The 12,032-nt window shown below is 39.1% G+C and overlaps 2 protein-coding genes and 12 non-coding genes across 15 annotated transcripts; all 14 read left to right on the forward strand.

Moving 5' to 3' along the window:
* The first annotated feature begins 60 nt into the window (after window positions 1–60).
* Window positions 61–132, forward strand: TRNAE-CUC (transfer RNA glutamic acid (anticodon CUC)). The gene has a single exon. It is a non-coding gene; the product is annotated as a tRNA-Glu (tRNA).
* An 805-nt stretch (window positions 133–937) lies between these two features.
* Window positions 938–1,009, forward strand: TRNAE-CUC (transfer RNA glutamic acid (anticodon CUC)). The gene has a single exon. It is a non-coding gene; the product is annotated as a tRNA-Glu (tRNA).
* A 79-nt stretch (window positions 1,010–1,088) lies between these two features.
* TRNAE-CUC (transfer RNA glutamic acid (anticodon CUC)) lies at window positions 1,089–1,160 on the forward strand. Its single transcript has one exon. It is a non-coding gene; the product is annotated as a tRNA-Glu (tRNA).
* A 79-nt stretch (window positions 1,161–1,239) lies between these two features.
* TRNAE-CUC (transfer RNA glutamic acid (anticodon CUC)) lies at window positions 1,240–1,311 on the forward strand. Its single transcript has one exon. It is a non-coding gene; the product is annotated as a tRNA-Glu (tRNA).
* A 228-nt stretch (window positions 1,312–1,539) lies between these two features.
* TRNAE-UUC (transfer RNA glutamic acid (anticodon UUC)) lies at window positions 1,540–1,611 on the forward strand. The gene has a single exon. It is a non-coding gene; the product is annotated as a tRNA-Glu (tRNA).
* A 230-nt stretch (window positions 1,612–1,841) lies between these two features.
* TRNAE-UUC (transfer RNA glutamic acid (anticodon UUC)) lies at window positions 1,842–1,913 on the forward strand. Its single transcript has one exon. It is a non-coding gene; the product is annotated as a tRNA-Glu (tRNA).
* Window positions 1,914–2,117: 204 nt separating this feature from the next.
* TRNAE-CUC (transfer RNA glutamic acid (anticodon CUC)) lies at window positions 2,118–2,189 on the forward strand. Its single transcript has one exon. It is a non-coding gene; the product is annotated as a tRNA-Glu (tRNA).
* A 79-nt stretch (window positions 2,190–2,268) lies between these two features.
* TRNAE-CUC (transfer RNA glutamic acid (anticodon CUC)) lies at window positions 2,269–2,340 on the forward strand. Its single transcript has one exon. It is a non-coding gene; the product is annotated as a tRNA-Glu (tRNA).
* A 79-nt stretch (window positions 2,341–2,419) lies between these two features.
* On the forward strand, window positions 2,420–2,491 carry TRNAE-CUC (transfer RNA glutamic acid (anticodon CUC)). Its single transcript has one exon. It is a non-coding gene; the product is annotated as a tRNA-Glu (tRNA).
* Window positions 2,492–2,871: 380 nt separating this feature from the next.
* On the forward strand, window positions 2,872–2,943 carry TRNAE-UUC (transfer RNA glutamic acid (anticodon UUC)). Its single transcript has one exon. It is a non-coding gene; the product is annotated as a tRNA-Glu (tRNA).
* A 203-nt stretch (window positions 2,944–3,146) lies between these two features.
* On the forward strand, window positions 3,147–3,218 carry TRNAE-CUC (transfer RNA glutamic acid (anticodon CUC)). The gene has a single exon. It is a non-coding gene; the product is annotated as a tRNA-Glu (tRNA).
* A 1,409-nt stretch (window positions 3,219–4,627) lies between these two features.
* On the forward strand, window positions 4,628–4,699 carry TRNAE-CUC (transfer RNA glutamic acid (anticodon CUC)). The gene has a single exon. It is a non-coding gene; the product is annotated as a tRNA-Glu (tRNA).
* Window positions 4,700–5,287: 588 nt separating this feature from the next.
* Window positions 5,288–9,037, forward strand: LOC149669234 (uncharacterized). 2 transcript variants are annotated; one of them, XM_089840367.1, is made up of 4 exons: window positions 5,288–5,577; window positions 5,621–5,768; window positions 6,684–8,811; window positions 8,897–9,037. In XM_089840367.1, the coding sequence occupies exon 3, from the start codon at window positions 6,692–6,694 to the stop codon at window positions 8,798–8,800; it is 2,109 nt and encodes a 702-aa protein (XP_089696493.1). In that variant the 5' UTR covers window positions 5,288–5,577; window positions 5,621–5,768; window positions 6,684–6,691; the 3' UTR covers window positions 8,801–8,811; window positions 8,897–9,037. The 2 variants fall into 2 exon arrangements, with proteins under 2 accessions (XP_089696493.1, XP_089696492.1); XM_089840366.1 differs by having other exon boundaries at window positions 5,643–5,768.
* LOC149669235 (uncharacterized) lies at window positions 8,898–11,359 on the forward strand. Its single transcript, XM_089840369.1, has 11 exons — window positions 8,898–9,086; window positions 9,156–9,305; window positions 9,364–9,450; window positions 9,509–9,595; window positions 9,656–9,832; window positions 9,970–10,062; window positions 10,117–10,215; window positions 10,290–10,388; window positions 10,458–10,666; window positions 10,784–10,943; window positions 11,064–11,359. Exons 2-11 carry the CDS (start codon window positions 9,173–9,175, stop codon window positions 11,213–11,215), a joined length of 1,296 nt encoding a protein of 431 aa, XP_089696495.1. The 5' UTR covers window positions 8,898–9,086; window positions 9,156–9,172; the 3' UTR covers window positions 11,216–11,359.
* The last annotated feature ends 673 nt before the right edge of the window (window positions 11,360–12,032 follow it).

Genomic DNA, 12,032 nt, shown 5'->3' on the forward strand with positions numbered 1-12,032 from the left:
TTTCAAGAATAGACTTAAGGATATTGGTTTATGAATAGAATTAAGACGTGTTTATGCAAGTCCGATATGGTCTAGTGGCTAGGATATCTGGCTCTCACCCATAAGGACCGGGTTCGATTCCCGGTATCGGAGCGAGTGCTTTTGTACCGCTTTTCAAGAATAGACTTAAGGATATTGGTTTATGAATAGAATTAAGACTTGATTAAGCAAGTCCTATATGGTCTAGTGGCTAGGATATCTGGCTGTCACGCAGAAGGGCGGCTTCGATTCCCGGTATCGGAGCGAGTGTTTTCTAAAGCATTTCAAAAATAGACTTAAGGATATTGGTTTATGAATAGAATTAAGACTTGATTAAGCAAGTCCTATATGGTCTAGTGGCTAGGATATCTGGCTGTCACGCAGAAGAGCGGGTTCGATTCCCGGTATCGGAGTGAGTGCTTTTGTACCGCTTTTGATGAATAAACTTAAAGACACATTTATAGGAATAATATTTTGGATTGTTCCGACCAGTCAGATATGGTCTAGTGGCTAGGATATCTGGCTCTCATCCAGAATGCTCGGGTTCGATTCCCGGTATCGGAGCGAGTGCTTTTGTACCGCTTTTCAAGAATAGACTTAAGGATATAGGTTTATGAATAGAATTAAGACTTGGTTGAAGAAGTCCGATATGGTCTAGTGGCTAGGATATCTGGCTTTCACACAGAAGGCCCGGGTTCGATTCCCGGTATCGGAGCGAGTGCTTTTGTACCGCTTTTCAAGAATAGAATTAAGACTTGGTTGATCAAGTGCGATATGGTCTAGTCGCTAGGATACCTGACTTTCACCCAGAAGGCCCGAGTTCGATTCCCAGTATCGGAGCACGTGGTTTTGTACCGCTTTTCAAGAATAGACTTAAGGATATAGGTTTATGAATTGAATTAAGACTTGTTTAAGCAAGTCCGATATGGTCTAGTGGCTAGGATATCTGGCTCTCACCCAGAAGGACCGGGTTTGATTCCCGGTATCGGAGCGAGTGCTTTTGTACCGCTTTTCAAGAATAGACTTAAGGATATTGGTTTATCAATAGAATTAAGACTTGTTTATGCAAGTCCGATATGGTCTAGTGGCTAGGATATCTGGCTCTCACCCAGAAGGACCGGGTTCGATTCCCGGTATCGGAGCGAGTGCTTTTGTACCGCTTTTCAAGAATAGACTTAAGGATATTGGTTTATGAATAGAATTAAGACTTGTTTATGCAAGTCCGATATGGTCTAGTGGCTAGGATATCTGGCTCTCACCCATAAGGACCGGGTTCGATTCCCGGTATCGGAGCGAGTGCTTTTGTACCGCTTTTCAAGAATAGACTTAAGGATATTGGTTTATGAATAGAATTAAGACTTGATTAAGCAAGTCCTATATGGTCTAGTGGCTAGGATATCTGGCTGTCACGCAGAAGGGCGGCGTCGATTCCCGGTATCGGAGCGAGTGTTTTGTAAAGAATTTCAAAAATAGACTTAAGGATATAGGTTTATGAATAGAATTAAGACTTGGTTAAGCAAGTCCGATATGGTCTAGTGGCTAGGATATCTGGCTTTCACCCAGAAGGCCCGGGTTCGATTCCCAGTATCGGAGCGAGTGCTTTTGTACCGCTTTTCAAGAATAGACTTAAGGATATAGGTTTATGAATAGAAATAAGACTTGGTTGAGGAAGTCCTATATGGTCTAGTGGCTCGGATATCTGGCTCTCATCCAGAATTCTCGGGTTCGATTCCCGGTATCGGAGCGAGTGCTTTTGTACCGCTTTTCAAGAATAGACTTAAGGATATAGGTTTATGAATAGAATTAAGACTTGGTTGAAGAAGTCCGATATGGTCTAGTGGCTAGGATATCTGGCTTTCACCCAGAAGGCCCGGGTTCGATTCCCGGTATCGGAGCGAGTGCTTTTGTACCGCTTTTCAAGAATAGAATTAAGACTTGGTTGATCAAGTGCGATAGGGTCTAGTCGCTAGGATACCTGACTTTCACCCAGAAGGCCCGAGTTCGATTCCCAGTATCGGAGCACGTGGTTTTGTACCGCTTTTCAAGAATAGACTTAAGGATATAGGTTTATGAATTGAATTAAGACTTGTTTAAGCAAGTCCGATATGGTCTAGTGGCTAGGATATCTGGCTCTCACCCAGAAGGACCGGGTTTGATTCCCGGTATCGGAGCGAGTGCTTTTGTACCGCTTTTCAAGAATAGACTTAAGGATATTGGTTTATCAATAGAATTAAGACTTGTTTATGCAAGTCCGATATGGTCTAGTGGCTAGGATATCTGGCTCTCACCCAGAAGGCCCGGGTTCGATTCCCGGTATCGGAGCGAGTGCTTTTGTACCGCTTTTCAAGAATAGACTTAAGGATATTGGTTTATGAATAGAATTAAGACTTGTTTATGCAAGTCCGATATGGTCTAGTGGCTAGGATATCTGGCTCTCACCCATAAGGACCGGGTTCGATTCCCGGTATCGGAGCGAGTGCTTTTGTACCGCTTTTCAAGAATAGACTTAAGGATATTGGTTTATGAATAGAATTAAGACTTGATTAAGCAAGTCCTATTTGGTCTAGTGGCTAGGATATATGGCTGTCACGCAGAAGGGCGGGTTCGATTCCCGATATCGGAGTGAGTGCTTTTGTACCGCTTTTGATGAATAAACTTAAAGACACATTTATAGGAATAATATTTTGGATTGGTCCGACCAGTCAGATATGGTCTAGTGGCTAGGATATCTGGCTCTCATCCAGAAGGCTCGGGTTCGATTCCTGGTAACGGAGCGAGTGCTTTTGTACCGCTTTTCAAGAATAGACTTAAGGATATAGGTTTATGAATAGAATTAAGACTTGGTTAAAGAAGTCCGATATGGCCTAGTGGCTAGGATATCTGGCTTTCAACCAGAAGGCCCGGGTTCGATTCCCGGTATCGGAGCTAGTGCTTTTGTACCGCATTTCAAGAATAGAATTAGGACTTGGTTGATCAAGGACGATATGGTCTAGTCGCTAGGATACCTGAATTTCACCCAGAAGGCCCGGGTTCGATTCCCGGTATCGGAGCACGTGGTTTTGTACCGCTTTTCAAGACAGACTTAAGGATATAGGTTTATGAATAGAATTAAGACTTGTTTAAGCAAGTCCGATATGGTCTAGTGGCTAGGATATCTGGCTCTCACCCAGAAGGCCCGGGTTCGATTCCCGGTATCGGAGCGAGTGCTTTTGTACCGCTTTTCAAGAATAGACTTAAGGATATTGGTTTATGAATAGAATTGAGACTTGGTTAAGCAAGTCCGATATGGTCTAGTGGCTAGGATATCTGGATGTCACGCAGAAGGGCGGGTTCGATTCCCGGTATCGGAGTGAGTGCTTTTGTACCGCTTTTGATGAATAAACTTAAAGACACATTTATGGGAATAATATTTTGGGTTGTTCCGACCAGTGAGATATGGTCTAGTGGCTAGGATATCTGGCTCTCACCCAGAAGGACCGGGCTCGATTCCCGGTATCGGAGCGAGTGCTTTTGTACCGCTTTTCAAGAATAGACTTAAGGATATTGGTTTATGAATAGAATTAAGACTTGATTAAGCAAGTCCTATATTGTCTAGTGGCTAGGATATCTGGCTGTCAGGCAGAAGGGCGGGTTCGATTCCCGATATCGGAGTGAGTGCTTTTGTACCGCTTTTGATGAATAAACTTAAAGACACATTTATAGGAATAATATTTTGGAGTGTTTCGACCAGTCAGATATGGTCTAGTGGCTAGGATATCTGGCTCTCATCCAGAAGGCTCGGGTTCGACTCCCGGTATCGGAGCGAGTGCTTTTGTACCGCTTTGCAAGAATAGATTTAAGGATATAGGTTTATGAATAGAATTAAGACTTGCTTGAGGAAGTCCTATATGGTCTAGTGGCTAGGATATCTGGCTTACACCCAGATGGCCCGGGTTCGATTCCCGGTATCGGAGCGAGTGCTTTTGTACCGCTTTTCAAGAATAGACTTAAGGATATTGGTTTATGAATAGAATTAAGACTTGATTAAGCAAGTCCTATATGGTCTAGTGGCTAGGATATCTGGCTGTCACGCAGAAGAGCGGGTTCGATTCCCGGTATCGGAGTGAGTGCTTTTGTACCGCTTTTGATGAATAAACTTAAAGACACATTTATAGGAATAATATTTTGGATTGTGCCGACCAGTCAGATATGGTCTAGTGGCTAGGATGTCTGGCTCTCATCCAGAATGCTCGGGTTCGATTCCCGGTATCGGAGCGAGCGCTTTTGTACCGCTTTTCAAGAATAGACTTAAGGATATAGGTTTATGAATAGAATTAAGACTTGGTTGAAGAAGTCCGATATGGTGTAGTGGCTAGGATATCTGGCTTTCACCCAGAAGACCCGGGTTCGATTCCCGGTATCGGAGCGAGTGCTTTTGTACCGCTTTTCAAGAATAGAATTAAGACTTGGTTGATCAAGTACGATATGGTCTAGTCGCTAGGATACCTGACTTTCACCCAGAAGGCCCGAGTTCGATTCCCAGTATCGGAGCACGTGGTTTTGTACCGCTTTTCAAGAATAGACTTAAGGATATAGGTTTATGAATAGAATTAAGACTTGTTTAAGCAAGTTCGATATGGTCTAGTGGCTAGGATATCTGGCTCTCACCCATAAGGACCGGGTTCGATTCCCGGTATCGGAGCGAGTGCTTTCCCCAGTAGCATTGACTGAACCGTTTTTAGTCGGCTCATTGACGGTATAGTCGGGCAGAAGTCGAAGTCGGCACAACGTTGTAAACCGACTTAGAAAGGGTATACAGTCAGATTTGCGCCTCCTAGCCGAAATCCCAAACACGTACGCTAGCCGACAGCCCAAACACGTACGCTAGCCGACAGCCCAAACACGTACGCTAGCCGACAGCCCAAACACGCACGCTAGCCGACAGCCCAAACACGCAGCTATTGCATGGCTGGCCTGAATATTTCAAAATTTTAAATACTTTTAAGTTAGATATTTTACTATATTTTCGTTTGATGAAATTTTCAATTGAATTATATAAAATTATGCGCTTTTAGAAATTAATGTAGAACCGACAAAACATTTTACACCCCCATTGTCAAAACGAGCACCAGAGCGCGTCATTCTCGTTATCTTTACGAGAAAAACAAGCGTCAAGCAACACGTGATAACGTGTCACAGGATTTTCCCAAGACGAGACTCAGCGTTTTCCTTTGGGTCCTCGCGGAGCGCTCCCAAGGAGCAATAAATATGGTAGTAGTAGTTTCCAGTTTCGTTAAAGACTGTTTTTGAAGAATAGGATCTCCTAGTTTTATTCCTCCATGGGAGCGCTCCGCGAGGACATAAAGGAAAACGCTATCAGCGGAGGGGATTATCAGAGGCGCGAAAGCGTGGCCAGGCCCATTTTATACACGGTAACGCGAAAGATAGTTTATTCTTTATGTGCGGCCATTTTAGTTTGGTGAACTAGCCAAAGCGGTTTTTAAGATTAGTAATATTTTAAGTGCAATTCTACACTCTCCAGGAAGCAACTTCTAGAAGGGAATTTGAAAATAAATAAAGGTAAGATAAATTTGAATGCTTATTTATAACCATTTCATTTAAGTATTTATATTTATCTTTAACAGCCTACGGGCCTTGGCGTAACTATAAAAGGATTAAATTGCTAGCTGTTTTTCTGTTGGATTATCTAAAACTTGTGGCATTGTTAAGACGTTTTTATCTCAATTGGAATGGCTGAAAATCAAACAAAAGTAAGAGTGATTAAGATACTTTATTAAATGTGTTAATTATGGGGGAATCATATGCTTTAAATAATAATTGGAAAATTTTGAATATCCTGTGGGAGTTTTTAGGCCATTTTTTTTATTGTCCAGTGAATTAACCCTTAGAAACCAAGGCATGTTTTAAACATTTAAAAGCTCCTAGCGTGATCAGAAATCCATATATGTTTAGAAGCAGGAATACCGAACGCTTAGCCATTACTTCAGTCCGACTCATAGCCCAGTGAAGAGTCCCTCATCCCTTCAATACGTAGAAATTTTTAAATTATCTTATTGGCTCACTTAAACTACGTCATTTTGCTAACGCTGCTGACGGGGACGGCGAAAAATACGTGGTTGGTAGCTGATCCTTTTTACCCCTCTGTATAGGCATGAAAGAATCGCACCTTGCACCTTACCAATGCCTATGTTTGTTACTTTCATAGTATAGATGGCGCTTTATGTCATCTTCAGGTAAACAATTAAACCGTGGTATATTTAGGCTTAAGAAGGTAAATTAAGATTGTGATGGAATCTATAGTTATAAAACTGTTTTAGTCTAGCGATAATCCGATACGTATCGTTATCGGTTCATTGGATCATAATGAGTAATTATCGGTATCAAACGGTATCGGTGTGTGTTAGCATCGGTATCGGGTTAAGCCAGGTATCAGTCACCCCTACTCTCTCGCTACGACTCGCCTCTTCTTTCATCCCCCAGTCCCGGGAAAGGGGGTCGTGAACTAGGACGCGCGGCCGAATAGCCCTGTTTGTCATTCCTGCTTCTATATATATGGATTTCTGTCGTGATTAAATATTTCTTCCGTTCTCGGTTAGATGTGGCAGAGCGCATGTTCATGTTGGAGAGATTAACTAATTTGATAACTGGTTTGGTTGTTGAAATAGATTTGAGTATGGATCATTTGGCAACGCCGGCTGTTGGTAGCAAATCATTTCTAAAGCCATTATCCGCAAGGCAAAGGAATAGAAACAATAAAAAATTTTATGAGGAATTGTTTCATAATGACAGCAGCAATGATGTTATATCTGAAACTGTCAGTGAGAGCACTTTAGGCGATGTAAATTGTGTCCGTTATGAGAATGAGCTCGATAGAGAAGCTGAAAGTTCAGAATCCCCTCATCGATCACCAACACCTAGCTTATTAGAAACTTACGAGGGTCAGTCTGAACTAGAAAGTGACCTTTTTCATGAATCAGAATTAGATGGTAACGAAATAAATGAAATCAATGAGGCCCCCAATAAACCACTTGACAATGACTTAGCTATTTGGGCCCTAAGAAATAGAATTACTCATACAGCATTGGATAATTTACTACTATTGTTAGGCAATCATGGCCATGACCTACCAAAAGACAGCAGAACGCTCTTAAAAACTGGAAAAAATGTTTCACTAGTTAAATCAATAGGAACCGGAGAATTTGTTTACTTTGGACTCAAAAAGGGTCTGACAAATTTTTTGTTACAAAATTATCCGTACAAACACGAAATTTCTTTCGCTGTTAATATCGATGGTGTTCCCATTTCTAAAAGTGGAACGCTAGAATTTTGGCCAATTTTGGTTTCGGTATTCAATTTCGATATCGGGCTGGTGGGAAAGCCTTTTATTGTTGCAATCTTTTGTGGTGATAAAAAACCCATGCCTTTAGAAGATTATCTTAAAGAGTTTATCGGTGAGCTTCTAGATCTAGCGAAAAATGGTTTTAATCTTGGTGAGAATCGTTACCATGTAAATTTGAAAGGCCCGTTTATATTAGACACTCCAGCGAAATCTTTTGTAAAACGAACCAAAGGCCATACTGGTTACAGCTCTTGTGATAAATGCACTGTTGAGGGAGAACACATTGACCGTAGGATGACCTTTATAACCAACGGTTCAGAGACGATGCGGACCGATCAATCATTTTTAAATAAGTTAGACGAAGATCATCATTCAGCTGGGTTAAATTCCCCTCTTACAGCGCTAAAAATTGGAATGGTATCGCAGTTTCCATTTGACTATCTACATCTAGTATGTTTAGGTATTATGCGCAGACTGCTATATTTTTGGATGCGTTCTGGACCGTTTTCTGTGCGATTAGGGCAAAAAAATATAGATTTAACATCTGAAAAACTGATTAATGCGCGAAAATTTATTCCAAATGAGTTTGCGCGTAAACCAAAAGCACTAAAGCACATAGATAAATGGAAAGGGACAGAATTGAGACAATTTCTTTTGTATACATCACCTATTTTATTAATTGGTATACTTAGTGAAAATTGTCTCAAGCACTTTAGGCTATTTCATTGCGCCATTTATATTCTGTCTAGCATGGAACTATGTAGGACTCTTAACGGATATGCGTCAAAACTAATAGAAATGTTTGTCAGCGAAAGTCCAAAGCTTTACGGTGATAAGTTTGTAGTTATGAACGTGCATAGCGTAACTCATTTACATCTGGATGTATTGCGATATGGGCCGCTTGATGGTTTTAGTGCTTTTCGTTTCGAAAATGAACTACATTTCATAAAGAAGGAACTTAGGACACCTAATAAGCCTTTGCAGCAAATATGCAAAAGATTTAGTGAGAAAGAAAATTTTAATTTGACTGCTACTCTCAGAAATGGAGAAAATCACTTCATTAGACCTTACAATTTCAACTATGAGAAACTTGGTGGTAATGAACTCCCCAAGAAAGGTCAATCATATAGAAAGGTTAAAACTGATAAGTTTGTAATATCAATTAATCTCGCTGATTCGTGCTTTCTATTGGAAAATGGTCATTATGTAGTTGTAGTTAATATTTTTAAAAATGACAAGGGCGTGTTTATATTTGGGCGTATTTATAAAGTGATCAGAGACCTTTTCGTATATCCGATGAAGTCATCCAAGCTGGGAATAGTTATAGTTTCAAATTTATCAAAAACAGTTCATGTTTACAACATCACTTGCATAAGCAAAAAGTGTGTTTCAATTCCTCATAAAGGAGGCGAAGTTGCTATTGTGCCAATGCTACATTATTAAAACGAAATTGGGTGAATAAAATAATTTTGTTCACGTCTTTCTTTAAAAATCGCTTATTTTTACAAATAATTATTGATTGTTTTCGCTTCCTACTAGAAATACGCTGTGGGTCATTTTAAAGAAGATGATACGGTTGAAGTGGTGTTATCAATATGGTTAACAGAAGATGGCCAAAAATGTTATTATCCACCAAAGGGTCCATCATTTTTTTTTCGAGCATTAAAAAGCTCACTGACTCCAGACAGCACTTGGGCTCTGTATAACGTTACTGTTGTATTGAGAACAAGTAAGAAAATTAATTTAAACTTCTACAGATTAGGAGGTTTGAGTTTTCTTTAATGACGTGTTATTTTAGACGATTATAAAAAGGCTATGGACAAAGTCAACCGAAGTAGGGACGAAGAAGACATTTCTAAGAGCACTGATAATGATGAAATCAAAAAGAGGCGAAACAAAAAGATAAATGACACAGATTTCGTGGATCCTTCCATGTATTGTGAAGAAGGTAATTTAAGATAGTTTTTCTTTATTTATTTGCTCGGTTAAATTTCTTTACATCTTAGATTTTGAGCAAATAAAAAGGGTTAGTAAAAAGACTGAAAAATATCAAGTACCAACTCCACCAATTTTTCCCAATCTGATAGTGAATGGTGAGTATTTTTTGTTTCATAAATGTATGGGAAAGCCTCAAAAACATACTCTGTTTAGGAGATAATTCATTGGAAGTGCCTCAGGAAGATGTTGAACTACTGGAAAAACAACATGCGGAACATATACTAAACGCCGAAAAGAATGGTATAAACTCCTAGAAAAAAAACAATAAGTATATATTTCTAAATTTTGATATAATTTCAGACGATTCTGGCAATGAAAATCCAAATGAATGTCTAACTGATAAATTCGATAACAGTGGAAAAAGCCCATTGATTAAAAATTCAGGTCTAGGAAACGATCTACCTAGGAAGAAGCGGTCACCTACTCTAAGCAGCGATTCAGAACCAGAGCCTTTAGCGAAGAACACTGAAAAATCTGGTAGTTATTTTTGCTATTAAATTCATTGCATTATTAAAAACTTGGCGTTTTTCGGGGGAAAATATGGTTACTTTGGTTAAACAACTGTATTTAAAATACTTCTCAATTTTGCCAATTTTGTTTTTTTGTTATTTTAGGTGGAAAATCAAGCAAGAAGAAATTGTATAATTCTGAAACTCTAAGCAGCGATTCAGAACCAGAGCCTTTAGCGAAGAACACCAAAAAATCTGGTATTTATTTTTGCTATAAATTTATTGCATAATTAAATACTTGACGTTTTTCAGGGAAAAAAACTAACATCCAACCTAAAAGGTCGTCGTTCTTCGAAGAGGAAATTTTATCAGAAAACAGTGATTCAGAACCACAGAAATCAAAAGAATTTGGTACATTTTTAATGTTTATAAGCTTAGACTTTCAGTCTTTTACTTCTTTAACTTAATTAATTCTTAAAAATTAGCTTTGAAAGTCCGTAGTAAACACAGCAGGCCATCAGGGTGGTCGAAAAATCATACTGGTAGAAATTTGGAGCCTGCCTTAAAAAAGCAAACGAATGATGGTAACTACTCAAAAAGCATTGCATGAAAATTAAAAAGTAATACCAAAAACGTTTAATTACAATTTTTAGCATTTGAAAAACGTGTTTTATATCATCTGAGTGATTTGAAACAACAAGTTCAACACTTGACAACTGTGGTGGGACATATTTCATCGCTTATATCTGATAATCCAATTGAAACAGAAGATATTCCGTTGGTGACACTACCGTTAAAGACCGCTAAAGATTTAATGGATTTAGAGGAGAAAATGGGTGATCCAGAGTTTGCAAAGAAAATCGTAAGTATAGTAATGCAAAGTTTGGCAATTTACGTTCATGCTGATGAGAAGAACAATAATTTAAATACTGTACTTTCGTATATTTACATTGACGTAACTTTAAATGATTAATTTCAGGTCAGAAAGTTATCATCATTTGGAGGAACTAATGTAAGGAATACCTCTAGAAGGATTTTAAAAGAAGCAATATCGCAATATCTTTCTGAAAATATAAACTGGACTGGGGCAAATGGAAAAACCGCTTTAAAAAAATTGAAACTAATTCAGGCGCTAAAAGGTATTCTTTCTTATTTTTTCAAATTTCAATAACCTTGATTTAGAGCTCCAAGAATTCATACTTTGCTTATGTATATTATATTTCAAACTGAATGTGTAATTGTTTTATTGCTTTCATTAGATGCTGTTCGATCGAACCCAAAATGTATAAGAGCGACTGACCATGAAATGGAAGAAATAATTCGGCACTGGGTTAGGCATTGTAAAGACCGTGATGGTGGTCGAAAGGAAAGGGCCCTTAAACAAGTCCAAAAGTTGAAAAACACTTTATAACAACACTTATCATTAAGTAGAAGACGATCATCATCATCATTATTTATGTATATTTTTTGGGTTGGTGGAGGTTTTTATAATCGTACATGTATGACGCATTTATGCAAAATAAAACTGGTTTGAATTAAAAAGTGTAATTATAAACCTATATTATATGATCGGCAAACTGCCAAAAAAGGCCGTAAACCGACCCTTAAAAGTAATTGAAAACGCTGACCTGTTTGATGTCGGCAAACTGCCTAAAGGGCCATTAACCGACCATTAAAAGTAATGAACAAAACTGAGCAGTTTACAGTCGGTATAAAGATTCCTTGAACTTGTTAGCCAACTATTTTTGACTACGCTAGATATAGTCGCACCGACTCGCAGCCAACTAAATAAAGAAGGCAAATTCAATAAGCGAAATTGTTGACATAAACGAGTTGGGGCACAGTCGACTAATGTCTAAAGCGTAGTTCAGCCGACCCCGAATTCGAAGGTTAATTTTAGTCGGCTAACATTCCAATTGTCACTTTACCGACCGTCCATAGGCTAGTCATTGCCTTGGACATGGAGTTTGATGGGCCGACAATAAAACCCGGCAGCCCAGCCAACAGTTTTTTTATTAGTCGGCCCGACTGGTTTTTGCTACTGGGGTTTGTACCGCTTTTCAAGAATAGACTTAAGGATATTGGTTTATGAATAGAATTAAGACTTGATTAAGCAAGTCCTATATGGTCTAGTGGCTAGGATATCTGGCTGTCACGCAGAAGGGCGGCTTCGATTCCCGGTATCGGAGCGAGTGTTTTGTAAAGCATTTCAAAAATAGACTTAAGGA

Source organism: Phalangium opilio, unplaced genomic scaffold (assembly GCF_054372755.1).
Source record: "Phalangium opilio isolate 3A_F unplaced genomic scaffold, DU_Popi_V2 ptg000054l_1, whole genome shotgun sequence".
NCBI classification, from domain to species: domain Eukaryota; kingdom Metazoa; phylum Arthropoda; class Arachnida; order Opiliones; family Phalangiidae; genus Phalangium; species Phalangium opilio.

Bases quoted from the DNA above. Each gene is read 5' to 3' on its own strand.
- LOC149669234 (XM_089840367.1), top strand. From the start codon at position 6,692: ATGGATCATTTGGCAACGCCGGCTGTTGGTAGCAAATCATTTCTAAAG.
- LOC149669235 (XM_089840369.1), top strand. From the start codon at position 9,173: ATGGACAAAGTCAACCGAAGTAGGGACGAAGAAGACATTTCTAAGAGC. The intron at 10,063-10,116 runs GTATTTATTTTT...GACGTTTTTCAG, and splicing joins GAAGAACACCAAAAAATCTG to GGAAAAAAACTAACATCCAA. The intron at 10,944-11,063 runs GTATTCTTTCTT...TGCTTTCATTAG, and splicing joins ACTAATTCAGGCGCTAAAAG to ATGCTGTTCGATCGAACCCA.